Here is a 22,943-nt window from a genome sequence, read left to right as displayed (position 1 = left end):
CATGGTGACCCTGTGAGAAGAGCCAGGGGAAGACAGAAGTGACGTTGTTTCTGAGGGAGAAAAGAGCAGAAGAGCATTGGAAACACACAGGCGTATGCATGAGGGTGTCCTTGGGGGAGAGACCGAAAGGTCAATGGTATGTATTGTCAAAGCATGATGTGTTGGCAGATTTCCTATGAATAAGAAAAACCACTTTACTACACCTTGAACCTGGGTTGGTGATTTGGCCAATAGGTTAAGTGGCATGGCAGTGGAGAGCGGTGCCCCTGACAGAGGCCTTTATGAGACTGCTTTTATCACCACCTTTCTTAGCTGTGTTCTGCAGAGTAAATCTAGGTCCCCTTCCTAGAGAATGATGCCACAATGAGAAATGACAGATGGGACCAAGCATGTAAGGCTCAGACATTTAAGTGAAACTACCTGTGGCAAGTCGGCTGCCAGCCTGGCTGAAGATGACTGCTGAGCTCTACTGATTCTATCTGAGCTGAGTAGCTGCCTTGGCTGGCCCATTCCTGAATGCTAATGCTTAGAACCCTGCATAAATAAATGGTTTGTTTTATAATATGGAGAATGGTTTATTATTATAATCACCGTTATCTTGAATTTCCTTTTCAGTTTTCTTCACAGAGGTTTTAATTGTTAACCTTCTGTTAGCTATTACCTAGTGGACTTAATAAAGCAATCCATATTCACTGGTAGCTGCCCCTCATATGTACTTACCGTTGACATAAAGAGTTTGTGTACTCTGCCTTTGTTTGGGTTCAGATTCCAATTCTCCACTATGTAACTTAGCCCAGCAAACAAGATCTTTCCCAGTATCTTCGGTGGTAGGAATGAAAGTCGTTTCCAAACTTTTAGTCTCCAGGGATTTCATGCTCATTTCCTCCCCAAACCGTTTATTCATCAGCGTGGTCTCCCCCTTCAGTAATTCTATCTCCAGATGGTTAAAAGGGTACACATCAGGGACTGTGCAGTTTACAGTGACAGGTCTCCCATGCACAAGTGGACCACTCATTTCAATTTCTGGGTCTTTGGGGAATGCTGCAGATATTAAGCAAAAATAATGGTGATATGTTATAATCAAGGGAAAACTGAGTCAGACTCTATTAAATGCAAAGTTCTCAGAGTGACAGCTTTTGATCAACTGGGAATAGTATGAACATAAATAATGACACATTTGCAATATAATATAAATAATATAAGAAAATACTTAGTATTTTAAGTCAATGAGTAATAAATGTTTTTATTCCTGATTTTTCTCTTCTAATGATGTTATCTTGCCTGTTGTTTTCTAAGGGCACAATGACTTCTGTCATCCTTTTAATTAACTATGTAATTTAAATGTTTTAAATATTTGTCACAATATGTTGACTACTAAATATAAACTAATCCAGCTTTCATTATCTCCTTTCTGAGTAGCCTGATAAAATAGTTATTATGTAACTTACTTTATAGCTAGAAAAAGAAACTTACAGGAACGAAAGAGACATTTCATAATGTATCATACCTAGTCAAAATCTGTCCTCTGACCTATGAATCTTGACTGCACAATTTTTCAGTATCAAATGAGATTCACAGTGCAGTTCTCAATTTAGATAGTATTATCAAAATTTGAGTGGTTTATTTTATGACTAAATTTAGGCTATGAGTTTTAAATACTTTTCAGAATTTTTCCTTTCTTTCTTTCCTCCCTTTCTTTTTTTATTTGTTTGTTTGTTTTTGAAAGAGGACGTGGATGCCCTGGGACTCTCTATGTAGACCAGGCTGACCTCAAATTCACAGGGATTTGCCTATCTTTGTCTCCAATCAGGTAATTCTTGAAAATGAGAATAGAACTGACATCTGGGCATGGTGACTCACACGTTTAATTCTAGCACTTGGGAGGCAGAGGCAGGTGGGTCTCTGAGTTCCAGGCCAGCCTGGTCTACAGAGTGAGTTCGAGGACAACCGAAGTTACACAGAGTAAACCTATCTCAAAAATAAAAAAAGGAAGCAAAGAACTGACTTAATACTGTATGTTCTCTCACATATGTGAAGCCCAAATTGAGGTTTTAAATTATATACATGCATGTATTGATATGTATGTCCTTGGATGTCATAGAACTAAAAAGAGGAAAGGAAGCCATCCTAAGGGCTGGGGAAATAGAACACATCAATAGGAAAGGAGAAGGCAATACTGTCAGGAGGAGGAAGGGAAACAGTTAGTGAGGAGACAGGCATGGAGAGGCAATGGGGAAGGGAAACAAAAGAGAATTAAGCCACCATGACACAGACATATGATGATGCCATGATAAACACACTTGTTCGTATGCTAACTCTAACCATCAAGAAGAAAAAGAATTGTCCTAACTGTTTTACTTAAAATCTGAGTAACTTTTTTCTCATTTATTAACATTTATAATACATCTTATGTAAATTAACAAAAATGACACCAGAATAAAATACTTAAGGGAAAAAAACTAAACATTTTTTTCCTTAAGTAAAACCTTGCTAATGTGGTGGATTTTCAAAGATATCCACAAAGCAATAAACTGTCATGCTGTTCCCATTTCTGTTGGGAATGTGTCTACATCAGCAGATCCTGGAATCTGGGTAATGTGATACAGCAATAAAGTTTACCCTCCTTTTGAGAGATTGAAATCTCTTTGCAGGCACTCTCTTACTCTGAGCAAATCCTGAAGGTTAACACAAGTTTGTGCAGTGTTTTAGATGGAAAAATCTCTGCAATATGTTCTCTGGGGCTGAGTGAATAAGGCAGGATAGCACTACCCTCTCCACAAAGTAACCTCACAGTCACATGATCTCTGTGAAGTTCATTGCTCCTCAGTGTAGATGGGAGGGTTCCAGAAGTGTGAAACTCATAGATTAGAGACTGAAAAGTATTTTTATTAAGATGACCACAAAGGGGAGGCAAGCAAAGGTGTGTCATTTGTTCACAGTGCAAATCAGTTTTAAAACCTGCTCTTGACTGCTGCTGCAGCTACCTAGAAAGACCATCCCACACCCAGACTAAAGAAAACCTATCTCCATTTCTGGCACCCTACTGTTTCCCATCTTCCTCCAACCCTGAATCCCTGCAGATCAGCTTTTCAAATCTGCCTTAAAACAACAGGCTGCTTCTCCTATTTCCATCCCCTATACCTTCCTCCCAGCCCCACAGGCTTCTCATTCTTTCTTCTTTCATTAAAAAAAGTCATAAAGTAGCTAACATATTATATGTCTATTTTAAAATAATACAGTTATTATATATACTATATCAGATATAAATATTTGTTATGTATAATAATGTATGATTTAAATGTATTATATGTATAGAATAAAAAGAATGCTATATCTATCAGAAGCCTGACTATTTGGGAAGGAAAAGGGGACAGTGAGTGGGAGCAGAAGGGGTAAGACACAGCAACAGGAGGATGAGTATGAACAAAGCTCAGTGACCCATTATCTTCTATTCTATTAAAAAATGACAGATGCTACACACAGTAAAGCTGTTTTTCAAAAATGAAGGAGAAATAAAGACTTCTTAAAGTGTTCATAACAATCAAAAAAACAAAACCCAGTAGGCTGGCAGGCTGAGAATACAGCTCAATGGCAGAGCACTTGCCTGGCATGGACAAAGCCTCGAAATCCATCCCTACCATCCCAAAACAAAATGGAACAAAACAAAAAGCAGGCTTAAGCACAGTTTGAATAGATGAGCACCTTGTGCTCACTCACCCCTTCCATACACCCTATGTCCACGTGTGGGGGGAGCATGGCAAGTGCGTGAGGAGTAGGACCAGTCACACACTCTGTGCATGCTGTAAACAAATGCAACACATACTGAAAAGCTGGACCAATTGCATCTATCAGTGTTCAGCAATCTAGGCATGGTTTATAATGCCAAATCTGTCTCTACATAAATGGCTGTCACTGCAGAGTCACAGTCTTTGTCTTCCAAAGGAACCCAAGGAAAGGGAAGTGATCCGAGAGTGGCCAGTTCTGAAAGGCACTTACAGTAAACCTCCACGTGGATTCTCTTTTCCAGTTTCCTTCCAGCACAAGTCACAGCGACCAGGTAAGTGTGTTCATCCTCAAAACTCGCATATTGTATTATCAGTACGGACTGGGCACCCTCACTCCTCACCTCCCCGTTAGGGGAACTGTCTGTCTGGGTTCTCCAAGAAAAAGTGGGAGAGTCACAGCCATCAACAACACATTTCAGTATAACTAAGTCTCCAATCTTTGCAGACACCCAGGGTCCAGGGGAGATGTCAACAGTAAATGGTTTCTCTGAAGAGAAAAATAATAAGAAAGAACAAGATAAGAGTCTTTTCTTAATACATCACATACCCATATTCAATGCTTTTCTCTCTTGATCTCTATTGAGCCATGCCAAGAAGAAATTGCTCCTTTCCATCTTGGAGCCATCAGGAATAAGACCACATCTTTTAAGAATGAACCCATGATGCTCTGTTGACTCAGGCTGACAGAACAAGTGTAGATAACAATTTGCCAAGAATGTGGTTGGCATCTTTTCCGGGCAATAACCCAACCTGTTCTCTATGTGGTCCATCAAGTCACTGTGTCTGTATAGGACCCTAAATTATCCAATGGTTTCTGGGTGTCAGGCATCCTGCATTCTGCTTTATATGCATGCATTATCTCACTTAATTCCCAGAACAATTCATTAACGGGTACTTTTATTTATCTAATTCTTCTGCTCATGTTTTTCCCTCTTCTTCCATCCCCTCATCCTTTCTCCCTTTCTCATCTTTAATACATTTAGGCTCAGAAGTGCTAATTGGCTTAAGCTAAATTTGCAAGTGAAATAACTGGGATTTGATGTGAGATGGGTTGGACTTGAGAGTCCAGTTTTTCTGTTCCTAGAACAGCTAAGTCAAGTCATCCTCATGTGATACATCTTAAATAGTTACAGGGGAAACTGCACCAAAATGTCCTCTAATTAGATACACTATCTTAAACATACCCATTTCATATATATCTACATAACGGAATTCCAATATAAAGTAGTATTTTTGAAGATCACACAGAATCACAATAAAAGTAAAAGGAAGAGGTAAGCATTAAGATGACATCAACTTTGTTTGATGTATTATCAAAAGACTTAATCACTCAGGTAGAAAGTTGAGTGATAAGGGCAAACACCTGAGATTCAGGCATTCAAAAATGTTCTCCAACTTCCAGCCATACAGACTTGGAATGAAATGACATATTTTGAGAGAAAGAATTCTAAATCTTGATGCTGTACCTCTGAAAATCCTGAGAGTAGTTGGACAACTCAGCAAGTTACAGATGAATCTCCAAAGAAAATCACTAGATGTTCTAGCAAGCTGGAACAGGAGGAAATCTCTGCACCAGTACAAATATACACCTCTTTGTGTGGCTCTTATCGGTACCAGGAAAATTGCTTTTCTCATTTAGTTTGTGTAATTGTGGTATTGTATTATTTTCCAAAGAAGGTTCTCCTAAATTACCTCCAAATGAATTAATAGGCTATTGGATTTTTGAAGAGATTATTCAAAACAGTAGCCTAGTTGTCCAACTTCTGTCTATGCTAGTGTGAGAATGAGGAACTTACTAGGAGATTCACTTCCTGCTTGCAATGTGACTGACATCCATCACTGTGTGTACTGGGAGCTTCTGGGGAGAAGCCCTTCCAATTTCAGCACAGTCAGTTGAGGTTGTTAGTCACTCATAATACAAAGCACCACTTCCCAAGCCCAGAACACATTTTATTTGCCCATTTGAAATGAGGTCTAGCATTATGGAATGCAACTATTCTAGGATAGACACTGGGCCTCCCACACATTTAGTAATCGCTCACCTGAGTTTGAATTTTACTTCCTCAATCACCTAAACTTAAAATCTATGCTTTCATAGATCAATAATGTGCTGTCCAAGTTTATAGTTTATGTTTTTATTCAGCTAACATTTATTCAACACTTACTATGTGTCAGGTGCTATATTAGACGGCCATTCATTAATTCAAAGACAAACACGGGGAGTTCCTGAGTTTTGAGTTTAGAAACTTGCAGTTTAATGAACATACACATTCAAAATGTATACATGCATATACTTTTGGATGTCCAATTAAATAATAACTTTAAAATAGAGAAAATTAGCTACAGTTGAAAAGGCATGGCATTTTGAATTAAGAGGACCCTGTAAGTGCAGCAAAGAGCCATCTGATCCTATGTAAATGATGAGCTATATTGCACCTGAGATTTTTCAGCTACCTCACAGAACATGATAAAGACTGAGATAACATATGAAGTAGAATGTAGAACTGTTGGCAAACAGTAGGTGTACAGTCAATTGATGGCCATTATTAATCTGAGACTTCATTCTCCCATCTGTAAAATGGATAGAAAATACCTCTTAGTTCTTTTGTGAAGACTAGATAACTTATATAAAGTGCCAGAAACCCAGCTGGGTTTGCAGAATTCTGTTGTTTAAGAGAAATCTCAAAAACTCTCAAATGAAAAATTATAAACTAAGGCAATGGCAAGAGGGTTGGCTGGAAAGGAAGTTAGGTCACATGACTGCCAGATGATGGGTCATCAAACAAATGTAAGGAAGGAATTTCAACATTGGCACTGTGTCACTACTGCTCAACTCCCAACAACGGCACCTCTTCACATTTCACTCACCTTGAACGATTAATTCCGCCTCTGCTTTTTCTCTCCCAATCAGATTAACTCCTTCACACACATAAATTCCAGAATCTTCCATTCTCATAGCCACTAAGGTGAGAGTTGCATTTCCTGAGAGGGGCTGTTGATTTCCATTATCTAATTTCTTGCTCCAGAAAATCTCAGGAGCTGGTAGACCCTCACTGGAGCATGTCATCCTCACAGTGTCACCCTCTTGAAGCCTTCTGGAGGGATATACAGAGATAACTGTATTCCTGGGAGATGCTGAAGGTAGAACATGAGTTGACATTAAGTATAATCTCTATCCAATGAGGATGATTTATTTCTCTTATAGATTGTGTTTATGTGACTCGACAAATTTGAGAAACCTTCAAAGTAGGAGTCAAGAATCACTGAGTCATTAAAAAATTACCTAATCTAATTTCTAACCAAAAATTATAGTTTTTGATATTTGATGTTTTCAAGGAGCCACAGGTAGATAGAAATTAAGAAAAGTCCTTCACATATCATGGTTTAGTCTCTTGCCTAAGAACTGGAGTCCCGTGTAGGAATTTTTGACAAAAACACATTCAGGTCAACTTCAGCACTTATTGAGGAAGACAACCTACCCAGGACCATGAAACTGGCATTTGAATATCATTAATCATTGAAAAGTCTCTTATTGAGCTAAAATCTTCCTGGACGTAACTAGCATTGGCACAATGGTCGTAGTTCTGTCCTGTGCCCCTACGGATAAATGCCAATGCTCCTTCCCACACAGCTGTCCTTCAGTGACTTACCTACACCTCTCTTTCAAAGTGTTGAATTCTGTGAGGAGAAATATACCCTATCTTGATTGTTCTCTCAAAAGGTTCCTAAAAGCTCTCTCTACCTCATTATGCTTTGGGTAAATATATTATACTTGACACCTACTCTTTCCAATACAAGACTCAGAGTAGAAAACATTTTAGTTTTCGCAGAGCACAATGAATTCCATGAGACACCATTCTAATACAAGAAGAAAGCTTCAAATCCACCAGCACTCTCCAAACGCTGGAAGACAAACCATAACACCTTTCCACCTACATGTGAGCACATTTTTATACATACCACATGTGCATGTGCACACACACACACACACACACGAGAGAGAGAGAGAGAATAAGAAATTCTCTTGTCAATTTTTTTAAACAATTGAGCCCATTTCCTACTATTCAAGCAGATAGTGTTATGATGATTCCTCCTTGATAAACAGGAAAATAGAGGAATTGAACAACCTTAAGGTCACTCAGTAAAAATGAGACAAGACATTCAAGTGCTCTAAACCCAAACCCAGTATCCTGTTCTTCTAATAACACCATTTTTTGTAATATCATGTCCTAAATAAGTAATGTAAAACTACATGTTTCTTGTTAATCTACTTGATACCTTTATTGTAACAATAAATAAAAATACATATCTGAGATTGAATTCCCATAGACCAGAGCTCATCATGCAAGTACTTACTGTAGACTTGCAGTTTTTTGACAGTTTCCCTTTCTTTGGTTTCAGAATCAGTGTATAATCTAGCTCGACAAACAAGATCTTTTCCAATGTCCTCAGTGCTAGGAGTAAAGGTGACTTCCAAGCTCTTGGTTACCAAAGACTTCTTCTCCATTGCTTCCAGAAACATCTGCGTCGTCAGGAGATGGTCACCTTTGAATAGCTCTACCTCCAGCCTATCAGATGGGTAGACATCAGGAACCAAACACTTCACCATGACAGGCTTCCCAACCTCCAGATGGCCACTCAGCTGAACTTCTGGATCCTTAGGGAATGCTGCAAAGCCAAGGAAATGCACAAGTAGTCTTTTGGCTTCTGTTTATAACATCTCTGCCTGCTTTAACACAAGTCGAAACAAATGTTTTTGTTAATACTGGCCTTAATTTGGCATAGCCATGGTTTAAATAGCTAGTCATGATTAACGGTGGACTCAGAAAGCAAGAATCAGAATTAACCACCTTTAAAAGGTCATTTCAGCTTTAATCCTGTAACTGTTAAAGAGTATGTATTATTACAGGAAAGAAGAAAGACTGAAACTCAGCAATAGATGTAACATAAAAGGGCTCCCTTTCTAGTATAACGCTGGGTAACAGAGGCCACATTTCACAGATAAGGAAACTTGGACATAGTGTGATTGCAGAACCAGCCTCAGTCACACAGCCATGGTGAGGCTGGGGGCAAAGCTCATGTGTTCTGTCACTCTGCACTGTGATTTGAGTGACATATTACATCCTGTTCTCTTATGTTAGTACAGATACAGTTCTAGATGAGAAGCCCAACTTTCAGAATGACATCGTAAAAAGGAGCTACTGTATAAAATTGCCTACAAAATGAGAAGAATGGCTAGAGGGCTGGCTGCTGAAAATGTGACCTCTGGTAAGAATTTATCTACCAGAAAGGCATTCTCATGAGAGCTCTCCATACTGATTCATTCCCCCCAAAAGCCTAACTCAGTGTTCTAGCCAGCACTCTAGTGAATTTACCCATACAATTGAACACAGTGCATTGCCCCTCCCCCTTTCACAAGGCTTATGTCATATATATATATATATATATGAGAGAGAGAGAGAGAGAGAGAGAGAGAGAGTCCTTTGATGCCTCAGCATACAGAATATTACAGTCAAATGTGGAATGGAGACAGAACTGTTAAATACAATGAGAAACAGGCACTCTTGCAGAAAAAAAAACAGGCTACATAATTAAATCCATAAGGGTCCTAACTTCTCTTTTTTAAAATATCCAACTGTATGGTACTTGTGGGCAAAGCTGAAGGAACCAGAAATGCTTTATTATCTAAAAACACAGTATTTTAAATTTCCCCTCCAGTTATTTCTGTCTGCCACAGTTTTCAGGAAACATGCCTAGCATCCACACATTTCATGACAGGTAACATAAGAACTTGCTGATCTTCCTGATATTTATGTAACAGGACCTTCCACAGAGCTCAGAAGGCTGCCTAGACACAAACCATGCATGCACAGCCAGCATAATTGAAAGCAGCTGCCCAGGCTCAGCTGCTCACGAAGCCCAGCTACACAAGGGACTTGCTGAAATTTCAATGAAGGTTAGCGGACAAAGGCAGGCTTCAGTACAGTAGGAAGGAACTGAGATGATTAGAGGGTGAGTCAACCAAGGTGCTCACGAAGAAATGCCTGGGTGAGTACATTTTGGGGGGAGTGGGAAAGAGACGCCATCAGTAACCAAAGACAAATGATTTCTATAGGGTTCACTTTCCCCTCTCTTTGTGAGTTACATTTGCTGAGTTGAGGATGGGGGTGGGATGTGTTTTGGGTAGGTTGGTGTAATGTGGGAACCTGTTCATGTCTGAGACAAATTTAATTTGTTAGATGAAAATCCTTTGGGGTGCAAAACCAAGGCTTTATGGCAACAACAACAAAAATTCTTGAATTTATCAGGGTCAGATGGATGAAATGTTCACAGATTTTCGGGTTATGGCTAAAGAGAAGACTGGTGTCCTTATAGGTCTCCTGATTCTGCAATCAGATCTTAAGCGCCAAGTTGCATAAGAATAAGTAAATGGAAAGTCCCAGAAAGGGAGAAATCATTAAATTTCAGATGCATGAGCAAGCAAACATATAAAAATACAACCAGATGGGAGATTAGAGAAACAAAAACAGGACCTTTTAGCTAACCATTTTGGCTAAGGATTGGACCCAAGATGGTGTGAGTCTTTTACAAAGGCACTAATTTTCATGGCAAACAAAAACACAGAAGTTAAGATTTGCATTTCTGTCTCAGCTAGCTTCTTCTGCCTCTGGCTTTATTGAAACCATGTAGCCAACAGTCTAGATACTCTTAAAAGTCTCTGCTACACATATCATTTTCAAGCAACATCAAGAGAAGACAAAACCTCTTTCTGGCACTTACAGTAGACATCCACCTGGATTCCTCTTTCCCGTTTCTCAGATCCACAAGTTGCTGTGCACAGGTAAGAGTGTTCATTGTCAAAACTGACAGCATCCATGATCAGGACAGACTTGGACCCCTCAGTCCTGGGCTTGCCATGGAGTGGACTATCTATCTGGGTTCTCCAAGAGAAAGATGGAGACTCACAGCCTGTGGTGTTGCAAGTCAGGGACAAATAGTCCCCAATATGAGCGATCGTTTTGTCTTGAGGGGAGATGTCGAGTTTAAAAGCTTGAGCTGAAACAGCAAGACAGAGAAAAACAACTTTAGCATGGTCTGTCTCACGCTGTGTACTTTCTCTCTTGCATAGCAATACAGTCAGTATTCAAAACACAGCCTGAGTGATCTACTGTCTCAGACTAATAGCAAGACAGCCCCGAAGCCCAGAAGTTGCTGTTGAGGAAGATGCTGGAATCATCACCGTGAAGAACGCTCAGTTCTCACTTTGAAGCCCATTGCACAAAGCTATATTGTTCTTTTCTAAGTTTGACTTCGTTGCCAAGTACAGGAAACTAAAGAGATAGACCCACTACTGACAAAAATCCAAATTGCTCATTTAACATTAGAAAAGTGGTATCATGAAACATCCGAAACATCCGTCTGCAGCTCCGACAATACTGGCTTTTATAGCAAAACTTTATAGTACACCAAAGCTGTGGACCTGCAAAAGAGGTCAGGGACTTACAGGCTGCAAACAGGATCCAAAGTACCGTTAAGGCTCCCAAGATCGTGACCATCTTCTTAGGCATTTCAAGTCGCTGCTGTGGTGACGAAATGGAAGCTCCAAAGCCTTCTTTGTGCCCCACGTGAAAGTGTCTGGGAAAAGTGTTTGGCTCCCAAGGCCAGCCACGCTGGTGTGAGTGAAATAGAAAGTCTGCTCTTTATAAAGGGTCTTGCTGGAGAGGCGGAGGGAAATCCCTTCAAGGGGAAACCCAGGGCAGAGCCAGAGAAAAAGTTTAACTGACAGGCAGCCAAGTCCCTGTTAACCCCTTCAGTTGCTCTCAGGCCTGAAGTCACTCCGCGTCCTGGAAAACAAGACACTTCCAAGTCCATAAATCTCAGGTTTTCCCTGACTTTCAGATTTTTCCTGACTTTCAACTCTGAAAGGGCTATCTTCCTGAGAAGATAAGAGACAAAGATCATTGCAAAATGAAACTGCCCTCAACATGTGTGTGTGTGTGTGTGTGTGAGAGAGAGAGAGAGAGAGAGACAGACAGACAGACAGACAGACAGACAGACAGACAGACAGACAGACAGAGGTGGGGAGGGAGGGAGGGAGGGACAGAGACAGAGATCACTGGGTAAATAGCCACTGGTTTTTCTTCATTAAGGACTGTATTTGTAATTTAAAAAAAAACAGAAACCGTTCTCTTTTGACAAAAAGGAAAATATCCTTTATTTGGATGAGTCACTCATTTAGAATGTGAGAAAGCATAACTTATTAATTTTAAGGTTTTCTATTCATAAATGTATTTTTGACACAAAAATCAACTCTCTGACATAATTTTCTGAACTAGAAAATGAAGGATGTTGATGCAGAACTAAGGGAATTAATTTTTCTTTTGTTTGAGGACTTCCCAGATCTTTGGCCCATTGCTTGATGCCTGGAAGTGTTTTTGCAGACTTGAATGCAAAAACATGGGATCTGTCTAAAAAATTTCTGCAGAGAATTTCTTTGGCTACATTATTTAGACACATGTCTAGTTTGAGCATGTAAACAGATTTGCATTTGTTTAGGGGATGAAATGATAACCAATTTTTATTATTGTCTCCTCCTAGAGAAATGACTTTCTAGAAGACTCAATTAACTGTCTCTGTGAGTCTTACACACACATAGCCTGTGTCCTCACAAAATGCTTGCCCATCAAAAAGAAACCGGAATAGCCACTTCCTTGTATTATACACGTGCAGGTCTACCTCCCACATTGCAATATCAGTTCCCTTCATGGCCAAGGACTAGTTCTTATGCATAGTTGTTTCCACTCCTTAAATATATTATGCATGGTTTTACATATAATGACTACAAAGAATTGGAAGAATAAAAGTTAAAAATCTAGATAAGAAACTTTCAGTATACTGACCACAGTACAAAAGTGCCACATGAAAAATAATAATTCTGCAAAAAATTGTCAAGTTCCAAGACACATGTAACCTAAACAGTGCTGTGTCATATGACAAAGGTCATAAATTGAAATCTGCCTGGCAAGAGAGACTTCTGGACTTCCTCTTGCAAATGTTTGTGGCTCCCACTCAGAGGCAAGTAGAAAAAGGTAGTTGAGGAATTTGTTCTAGAGCTATGATGACATCTCCTGTGATCAATGGAATTAGCTGCTGAATAAGTAATCTAGGGGACTTTACCAATGTACATATCATGAAAGAGGTCTATTGGCCACATACCACTGCTACTCAACTTTGGGGTAGATTAAAGGCAAGTAAGAAATTTTAAATTCATTTCTTTGACATTCAAAAATAAGTAAGTACTGGAATCACTCACACCCATGCTATTTGGAATCAGTTCTCACCCAAGTAAATGGAACAAGAATTCCTGTTGGGAGAGAGGAATAGTAAATACAACAGAGGAAGTGAAGAAAACAATTTGGTGGATTCCATAATGCCAGATCCTTCCTCATTTGAGAATCACTACTCTAACAAAGCTACAAAACCTCTCTGAAGCTCCGTTTGCTTCTATATAACTCTTTTATTATTATTTATTAGTGCTTTATACATGCCACCTGTCTGCATACAGTAATTCAATTGAGCAGAGATGATCTTGTCTATTTCAGCTTTCCTTGGGATGACCTCCATAGTCTCTACTAACATCCTCCTGTGACTTTTTACAAACTCCTCTTGCCTTGAAATTATCATACTATCCCTAACATGGGTAGCACTGTCTCAGCAGATTTTTACCACTCAGCCCTTATGAGTCATTCATGCTCATTTTCAAATTTCACCTGCCCTGATGTTGCATCTGTTTATGTGTCTATGAAGTCACATAAAATAAATGAGACATTCCTTCTGCAGCAATAATTTCAGACTTTTCTTTCAGTTTCTAGTAACACTTCATGCTTTTGCAATACTTCACCTAACCAGTCAGTTAAAGTGTGTTGTGATCATTGCTTTTGAGCTAGGAGAGAAGTAGGAAATGCAGTTTGATTGTTTGAGCAAGGTCAGACACTATGTGATCCTGACAATGAGCACCAGGAGCTGAGTTTGAAACCAGCTTTCCTTACCCAGGGATCTCTACATGATACACTCTACTCAGCCAAGCTTCCTGTCTGCAAGAGAGTTCCACCTTTCCTTCATGCACTAATGCCATCATGGAACTGAATTCTAATGGGACAGTTTGACTATGGTAAGCATTATGACCTGAGTCTGTACCCGCTTCTCAGTGCTGACTAATGGTTTCATAGTACCACCTTTAGAGCTACTGTTTCATATTTTAATACCCTACGAACTTACACCAAGCACTCCAAATCTTCTGTAGTTACCCACAAACAAAAGGTGCGAGTAGACAGTATGGGAATACCTTAGCAACTTCACTGTGAATCCAGATGTAGAATTCCATTTGGCCTCCACTGTAGCTTAGAAGGGAAATTTGTGAAGTCCCTGAGCTTGTGAACCTCCGCTGTGATCCAGAAGCTGTCTCCTGTGGACCCAAAGGGGAATTCTTTTGATTAGATCCCCATTCACCCCCTTCAGTCATGCAATCTCACCCCAATAAACTCCAGTTCTCACAGGGAGGATTTGAGAAAACATTCAGGTCTTCACCCATTCTAAATGATTGTAAAACACGTGTTTACATTAGCAAGGGGAGGCTTGGCGAAGGCATGTCATGAGCTTGCAGTAAGCACAGATGAGTAAACACATAAAAATTAACAACCGAAGTATCGGGAAGGAATTATTGTAAACCATGGGTATTGTATCCACTTATAAATGACTCATGTATGGGGAGGGGGGGTCAGAGTTTAGCACATAAAAGAAGTAAGAAATTATATTTTTCTGCCATATGATTATATCACAAGTATGCTTTCCTAAGGTATAATGCCTTTGGAAATCTTCCCTTAAAATATGATGATTTTATATGATAGATTAAGGTTCTAATCTTTCATAAACAGCACTTAAATTTTCTTTTTGGAAACTACAACCTTTTAAGAGTTGCAGCTGAGCATCAAATGCTAAAAACATTTTAACATGTTTAAGGTCCATGAAGAAAAAGAGAAGTAGTCAGAGAAAAGGGAGCAAGGTTTTTTATTCGTCTTCTGCAGATGAAAGAGTAATATGAGGTCAAAATGTCCTCATCTGCAAAGTAAAAAGGGGGAACATCCAGTAGTCTCCAAGTCTTTCTCTTTCATCATGATGACTTCTAGATCAAATAATGAACAGCCAAAGAACTGTGGTCAACTTGCTCAAAGATCTCTATCTCAGGACTTACAGCTGTAAACAAAGTAACAGAGGTTCTCTTGAAAGTTTTGTGTTCTTTGTAGAAAATACTAGTTCATCACTGCTTGGTGGTAGCATGTCCACCTTGCATGCTCAGAGTCCTGGGTTGAGTCCCCAGGACTGAAAAAAAAAAGCCAACCTCAATTCATATCTTTAAGTCATCTGTTACTTTTTATGTTTTAGGAAGGGTTACAGCCATTGGCAGCAAGCTTTTGACTCTTGGCTTTACTCTGCATATATTAATGTTTCTATTTGAACTCTTGAACATGTATGTCTACTCCCCCTCTATGCTAAGATTGGCAACAAAATGCAAATTAATTAACTCTTCTGTAATATCTACTGGGTTAGGAGCTCAAGAATACAGTGGTGACAGATACACCCCTCTCTTGGAATTTATATTCTAGTGGGTTGAAATGAAGAAAGGCAAAGAGCAAATAGATCAGCAATGGGACATCAATGAGGCAGAGAAAACACCAGTAGAAATAATCATGGCATCAGAGGGTAGTGAGTTGGTATTTTCTTCCATGAACTGTTCTTTCAGTCTGTTTTTAAAAGGTGGGATTGTAAACTGGCTATGGTTTTCACCTATAATACTAGCACTCAGGAAACAGGAGCAAGTTCAAGGTCAATCCGGGCTACATAGCATGGCTCCATCTCAAAATAGTCATGAGGGGGATGAGTGACTGGTATGACGTAAGTATGTTAAGTGGCCATGCATCCGAAAGACTAGCTGACTTCACTCTAGCAGGTTTAGCTGAGGTGTACAGGTTCAACATGGGGACAAGTCGGATTAACAGTTTGAGGGTTTGCAAAATGAAGACAATAGGGAAGTGGAGGGAGAAGGTTATTAAGTCTGAAACATGGTATACAGGTAAAGCAGGCAAGTATAAAGAATATCTTAGCAACCTGGACCCCACCCAGCTTGACTATACACATAGCCATTTTTGAACAATGCACCTAACAGCCTGGGAGCCCACTTGTGTAGAGCTGCATGTAATGATGGAAATAACTTACTCCTTTTGGCAACTTCTTGGTGACTGCCAGTTTTTATTCAAATACATCCTGGAATAGAATCCCAAAATACAGAACAGTAGGCATATCTGGTTAGTCTGTTTGGGATACTGTGCAATAAGACAAGCTCTCTCTTCAAAGTCCACTTTTAAAAAATTCCTGACTTAGCATGTTACACCTAGGCATTACTGCGCGTGCACATGATTAAAATCAGATGCATTTTGGGAATAGGCATGTGGTGTGCAAGAGGTTATAAAATACTAGCCTGTCATTCAAAATGGAGACCCCCTAAATTAGGATGCCAGTAACCAAATTCCTCTTTCGCTTGCACCCATTGAAAGGAGGCACCAAAGAATGATCAGGACCCCCAAGCACTTTAACTTATGGGCCCTGCTGTCAATCTTGATAGTGTATTCTTTTCTAGTCTGAGCTATTCCTTCACTTTAATTAACGTTGTTTCCTGAAACTTTGCAATCTTTCTTTGCCTTTGTTTCAATCCTCTGAATAGGAGGCCAAGAACCTCAAAACACCTGAAGCAGACCCTGACCACCAGTAATATACAACGCAAGGACAGTAAAAATGGAGCCAAAGACCTGTTAAAGTGGCATTGTAACATAGTAAGTGAATTAAAGACACAGAGAAGGAGAACCTTGTTGTAAAACTTTTAGTTAGTGATATTATGGGTAATGACAAGTACTGGAATATGACCATATAGAAGAGAATGACTAATGTTTGCCAGGTGTATTGGCTACTATAAAGTCAAGGAATTCAGGACCCACAAATGTTTTCTTTCCATCAGAAAGAGAAAAGCAAGGATCAGAGAGACCGACTGGCCCGCTCAGAGGCATATGGCTAGGTAATGAGAACATCAGCACTAGAAGCTAAGGTATCTGTGTCTCCACTGACTGTTCTTTCTACTGTGTCTACTCTCAAAACAATCTCAGCTCATCCAAAACCCAGACCTTTTTTGGTCTTCCTGTACCACAGAAAGTGGAGGAAAGCCTCATAGATAACTTAAGGACCACCCATTCTCGGGATGTGCTATCATCTGATGCAAACTATTTTTATCATATTTTCCTCTGAGTTCACAAAACTAGCTTTCCATTTCCAAATCACACTTAAAATCAAGTATCCTGTTGGGCAAGTGTTATCTGCAGAGGAGTAGTCTGGTGAAGTAAGGCAACAGAGATCAAAATTTCCCTGCTTTCCGTCTCTGTGTATTTTTGTTGGCTTGGAACCTACGTGTGGAAATTCCAAGACTTCCATATCAAAAATTGTACAAGCTGGATTGTCATTTGCCACATTATAGCTAAAAGAAGGCTTAGGGAGAATATCCTGTTTTTGATACCTTTTTGTGCCAGAACAGATAGGACAAATACCAAGTAAATAAGATATTTCAAAAGGGAAATTGTAACCGAAATATTACATTGTCCTTATAAAGACTCAAAGCATCTAAAATTCCCCGTTGGGTTTTCAAGAACCTTAAAAGACAATAAATAAAAAGTTAATGGGTAGAATATTTCATATAAAAATGAAAATAATGTATTCTAAAAGATTTCTCCATTTAAAGGATCCTGACACCTACACATCAGTGGTCCCTGTCATCTCCACCTTCTGAGACTGAGGCCATCACCTGCCACCCAGAACCTTACACCTTCCAGATCTTTCATCAGTCTGCAGGGGAAAAGGCTAGAAATTGTTTTCTTCATCTCAGCGCTAAATATTTTTTCCAGGAAATGACTATAACACACTGAGACCCCCCCTTCTAGATTAGTGATCTAGACAGAAGTTAGAAGTAATTGAATAGCATGACCTACTTCAATTCAATGGATCTAGAAAGATTATTGTAAAGGTCACCTGAGCCCAAGATGACAAATGAGAGGTTGCGGGAAAGGTCCTGTGGTTCTTAGTCACAGAGGTGATCAGGAGGAAGTGCTCACATCAATAATTTATCAATAAGACAGTGCTGCTGTTTGGAAATAATTCCTTCTTAAGAACTAAATCAGATTAGATTCCAAATAATTGCTATGGGAACGTCATCATCCTTGCTTGCACTCTGAGTGCTTTCTTGACTGGAAGGAAAGAGGTGTGGTTAGAGCCAGCTCTGGGAATTACTGATAACCTTCATTCTATCTTATCTAGCACACAGAGGGAGCTAAGGAATGGGTGTGCTGCTAATTACTGTGGCTGTGACAGATAGGAGAAAAATGTCTGCAGTGATACTTGTGTTTACATCTCCACAAAACATGTATATGTTTCACCCCAAACTGGAGATGCAAATCTGAATGTCATGGATCCCAAAAATTGTGGTGAAGAAATCGACCCTTTCTGATGAAGCTTAATCCCATCAGATGCAAAGGCAGACTGAGCCAGGCAGTCTTTTTCTATTTAACTATATAACACCGGGACAGCTGCCATAGGCTTACATGCCAAATTAAAATACATGTGATTAGTTCCTTGTGTGTCATCAGAGAGAGAAAAAAAAGAACACATGATCATTTTTTGATAAGATATTAGAATAATCCCTTAAGAATTAGAAACACAAAGAGATTAAACAGGTACTGGTAAGTTTGTGGAATATAGACTTTGTTTTGTTTTATGAAAGGAAAGTGATGTTCTGTAAGTACAACCCATCTTTTCTCTGTGGCACTTAGTGCCATTTCTTCATGCTTTATCCCTGGGAGATATCATTTTCTGAATGTGAACAGTAAGGAGGGTGTTTTATAATTGTCTGGTATCATATGGTTGAGGGAAACAAATCTTAGACAACACATCTCCATTATGATCAACCTCAGACAAGTCCTTCTGCCGATGTTTTGGTTTTTTAAATATCCATTTGAAGCTCAGGGTTGCATAAAGTAATACATATGAAGTTAGTGGTGCACCACATTGTGAACAGAAAGTATTCAATAAATATCAGCTACTCTTGAGACAAAAGGATTTCAATCCTAGTCCATGTCTGAACCCTTCATCTACTGCATTTTGCTGTAAATGCGTGAAGTACTGTCCAAAAAAGAAAAAAAATAGCTCTTTATTATTTTAGGCCAATTTTTTGAACTGAACTTTCTACTAGGAGCATACAACCTTCGACACTGGGGCATGATATTGTGGGTCACATATCCCTCTTCTAGGATGTTTGACCTGGTTAGGTCGTGGCAATAAAAATAGTGAAGAAGTTTAATAATTGTGTGTAATTGTTTCCTGTTGTCCATTTCACACGTCGCTCTTTTTCTCTCCCATGTGGTGATTTTTGCCAGGAAGCAGACCCTCTGGAAAAAAGGAAAGTCTTTACATCCATCCTCTCACAGCCTGCCCATTACACAGTTTAACGTGAAGACATGACAGACATGGAGAGATCTCTGCCTTGATGGTGAGCTATTGGTACTCTAGAAGGGGCAGGGGGTTCTAAATGTGGTGTTCAGCACCATCTAAGAATGCATTACAGGTACAAAATTTCAAATGTCACCCCCACTCAGATACACTGCAGCAACAATTCTGGAGAGGTGTCCAGAAATCTCTGGTTTCTGATGCTATTAAGGTAGGATGGAACTATTTTTGAGAATGCCTCCCCGACCCCCAACACAGAAAAGTCCCCTTTTCTTCCTACCAAAAGTATCACCATGATCTGCCTCGCTTCTTTAAACATGGCCTCCATGTATATTGCTGGTTCTGCTCAAGAGAAGAATGATGTGTCATGATAAAACAGTATTTACATCTTTGATCCAATCTAGGTGGAATTGCTGGTAATAAGGTCAGAATATTTGCATTGAGGCATTTGTTTGTTTGCTGCTCTATCTTAAGTGTGAGGTTATAGTTAATATCATCATCACACTTTACATATGAAAAAGAGGGAAAACCTCAGATAGGATGTGTATGATCATGAAGGAAAGAATGGAGAGCTTGGTATGAACTCTGCTGACTACAGTGCTCTTCTCAGTTCTTTGTGTGACATCCCAAACTTGCTCTACCCAGAATGGAAAGGGATTGAAGTAGGGGTTTTCTGAAGACCCCCCTCACACCATGTGGGGGATGTGGGGACATGTGCGCACATGAACACACTCAGTTGTGAAAGTATGGAAGTGTGCATGCCAATGTGCATTTAAGAGGTCAAGAGGCAACTGTGGGTACCAGTCTTCATTTTCCAACTTGTGTTAGAGAGGGACTCCTTGTTGCTCACTGCTTTGTACACAAAGTTGGCTGGTCACCAAGCTTCTTGGGATGTTCCTGCCTCAGGGTCACTGAGATTCCAGATGCAGGTTACCGCATCTGGATTTACATAGGTACTGGGAATTCAACCTCAGGCCTTCACTTGTCATGGCAAATGCTTTACCTACTGAGACGTCTCCCCAGTTCAGTATTATCCTCAGTGTCTCAAGCCCAGAGCAGCAGCATCAGAACGAGGCTGGAGCCTGTGGGCTTTGGATGGCCAGGTGAATTCACGGCTGGTGTCTGCTTCAAAAGCTATTATGCTAGTATTAATCCTAGAGTGAAAAACTAGCTACCATGAAGCTTTAAAACTCTGTCTTCTAACTGTCCTCACTCTCTACTCCCTCACAGTTCTTTAATGGTCCCTGTATTTCAACTTCAGCAACCTTTGAAGTGAGGTGACTGGAAATGATCTGGGTGTACATCTCTGAGAAAGCACACAGGGTTATTAGCATCTCTTGAGGAAGCTATAGGCAAAGGAGTGGGTATGTTCTCAGCAGCATGGATCTGAAACATGGGGTCAAGTCAAAAGACTGGAAAATAGAATGAAATACAATGTCAACACATATTAAATAATATGCCCTTTGAAAGAACAAGTCTACACAAAAGCTACAAATTTGACACATTAGAAGGGCTAGGATGAAAACAAGAGTTGGAAATAAGATGGGAAATTTAAAAATAAAAATGTTTGTAGTGATGTTTTGGTCACAAGGAAAAGAACCTGTGTTTGAGCCCCAAAATTTTGTGGGGAAAAAAGGCATGCATTGAGTCTATAGAGATGGAGCACAGGTTAAAAACTTTTACTGTGCAAACATGATGACTTGAATTCAGATCCCCAGAGCCCAAGTAAAAGGGCACAACACTGTTATTGTCTGCAATGCCAATGTGCCTTTATGGGGACAGGAGAATCTCCATATATTCATGGGCCAGCAACTGGTTTATGCTAAGAAACCCTGCTCAACAACTTCCTCATACATGCTGTGTTGTACATACTTATACCTACATGGTGACCACACAGAAATGAGGGGGGGAGAGAGAAACAGAAAGAGAGGGGGGGGGAGGGAGAGAGAGAGAAAAAAAAGAAAGAAAGGAGAGGAAAAGAAGAGAAGAAGAAAAGAATAGGCATGATAGTGTAGGCTTAGAATTCTCACACTGGGGAGGCAAATAAAAGTAGATACCTGTGCTCACTGACCAGTCAGCTTAGACTATTAGTAGAGCACTTGCACACACACACACACACACACACACACACACACACACACACTAAAATAATAAAATTATAAAATAAAGCAAAGGTCTTCCTTTAGTCAGTGATGAGTGATAATAATGTGGCATGAACTAGGAGACCCATTATCTCCATCTTCTCTATCCGGTGTCCAGAAGGGAAAGAAATAGATCACATAAATGGTATTTGCTAAGATAATTATTGCCTCCCACTGATGGTTCTTCATCTCTTTCTTTCAGGGCTTCATTGATGGATTTTCCTTCCTCTGATCTTTATTCAATGACTGCATGTCTTCCATTAGAGAAACTGAAATGAATAACTCATTTACATTAAGTTATTTGAATCCATTGTCTTATTCATTCTAATGCTATTTTTTTCATTACCAAGGAGAAATGCTTAAAATAAAGAACTCTCCCCTCGGGGCAGGATTTTAAACATGGCAAATGGGTGAACTACCGAAGAGCATACGTACCCTCCATCACTGCCAGGTCAGACACCAAAGCCCTCAACAGCAGTTACCGTTGACTGAAAGTTCAGAGAGGGCGTTACATAAGGAAGGAACAGAACTGGTGGATGCTTGCAGGATTGTGCTCCTATCTCTCCAAATATTGGCTTGAATTCAGTCCCCAAGTTCAGGAGGTCCCTCTACCATCTTCCCAAGTACACATGGATTATCTGTAATTCACTGGTTAACTACTTTGAGATTTCTGAGTCTAGAAGTAAAGGGAGAAATGAAGCAGAGTTAGAAGACTTGAATAAGCAGGATTTGGGGTGGGGAGGCGGTAACACAAAGGTTGATGAAGGTAAAATAAGAGTGGCCGAGGCCCTGTCCGGTGAAATCTTCCCAGGAGCCAGCACACTGTATGTAATCCCCTCCCCAAGGAGCTTAAGGAGTTGCAGCACCGCTGTCTTTTATGTATTAACAAAAGGGCAGGTGTTGGTAGGTGTGCGGCTGCGGAGGAGGCTCTTATTCCGTGGATTGTGTTTAAATTGTCACCTTGTCATCTGTCTTTTGTGTTTCTTCCATGCCTCCTGTAACATTTTCACCCTGTTCTACTGACTTCTTTGTTCCAGGAGACACTGAGGGTCATCAAGCTTTCAGAGACACTGAGAAGACAATGTCATTTTGTCAGGAAGATCAGTCACGGATGGCACTTGTCCTCTTCCATCTGGAAACTTCTTTGTGAAGTAAAGTGTTGCAGCAGCCTGCGCTCTCAGCTCCCGGATCCTGTAAGGCAAAGACAGAATGGGGCATCCAGTCTGCCCGGAGGAAGCGTCTTCCAAACAGTTTACAATGAGGAAATTGGCGTATAAGAATTTCGCTACCTCCCACGCTTTCGCTTGTTTACTTGGTTCTGGAGAACTTCTCTAGTCATCCTTTGGCCAGCCTGCACTGTGGCTTCCCAGAAGAACACAGGCAGAGCTGTCAGTTAATCAAAAATAAATAGATAAACAAA

At 40.0% G+C, this 22,943-nt stretch overlaps 1 protein-coding gene and 1 long non-coding RNA gene across 7 annotated transcripts in view; one reads left to right on the top strand and one right to left on the bottom strand.

Moving 5' to 3' along the window:
• The window catches only part of Vcam1 (vascular cell adhesion molecule 1), a 19,887-nt gene extending 8,278 nt beyond the window's left edge, over nucleotides 1-11,609 (bottom strand). The window contains exons 1-6 of the mRNA XM_005077100.4: nucleotides 11,290-11,609; nucleotides 10,566-10,841; nucleotides 8,142-8,453; nucleotides 6,654-6,920; nucleotides 3,997-4,272; nucleotides 721-1,041 (exon numbers count right to left, since the gene is read on the bottom strand). Coding sequence (XP_005077157.1) covers nucleotides 721-1,041; nucleotides 3,997-4,272; nucleotides 6,654-6,920; nucleotides 8,142-8,453; nucleotides 10,566-10,841; nucleotides 11,290-11,353 — 1,516 coding nt within the window. The 5' untranslated portion in view covers nucleotides 11,354-11,609. The remainder of the gene's footprint in view (nucleotides 1-720; nucleotides 1,042-3,996; nucleotides 4,273-6,653; nucleotides 6,921-8,141; nucleotides 8,454-10,565; nucleotides 10,842-11,289) is intronic.
• Nucleotides 9,619-22,943, top strand: LOC106021679. 6 transcript variants are annotated; one of them, XR_002384211.2, is made up of 7 exons: nucleotides 9,619-9,833; nucleotides 13,839-13,956; nucleotides 16,564-16,672; nucleotides 16,855-16,911; nucleotides 19,313-19,425; nucleotides 21,874-21,974; nucleotides 22,561-22,943. It is a non-coding gene; the product is annotated as an uncharacterized LOC106021679 (long non-coding RNA). The 6 variants fall into 6 exon arrangements; XR_002384209.2 differs by having other exon boundaries at nucleotides 16,855-16,941; XR_002384212.2 differs by lacking the exon at nucleotides 13,839-13,956 and having other exon boundaries at nucleotides 9,620-9,833; nucleotides 16,855-16,941.

The sequence above is a fragment of the Mesocricetus auratus genome, unplaced genomic scaffold (assembly GCF_017639785.1).
Source record: "Mesocricetus auratus isolate SY011 unplaced genomic scaffold, BCM_Maur_2.0 Super-Scaffold_100009, whole genome shotgun sequence".
NCBI lineage: Eukaryota > Metazoa > Chordata > Mammalia > Rodentia > Cricetidae > Mesocricetus > Mesocricetus auratus.
Note: the sequence above shows the minus strand (reverse complement) of the source record. Positions and strands in the feature narration are given on the sequence as shown.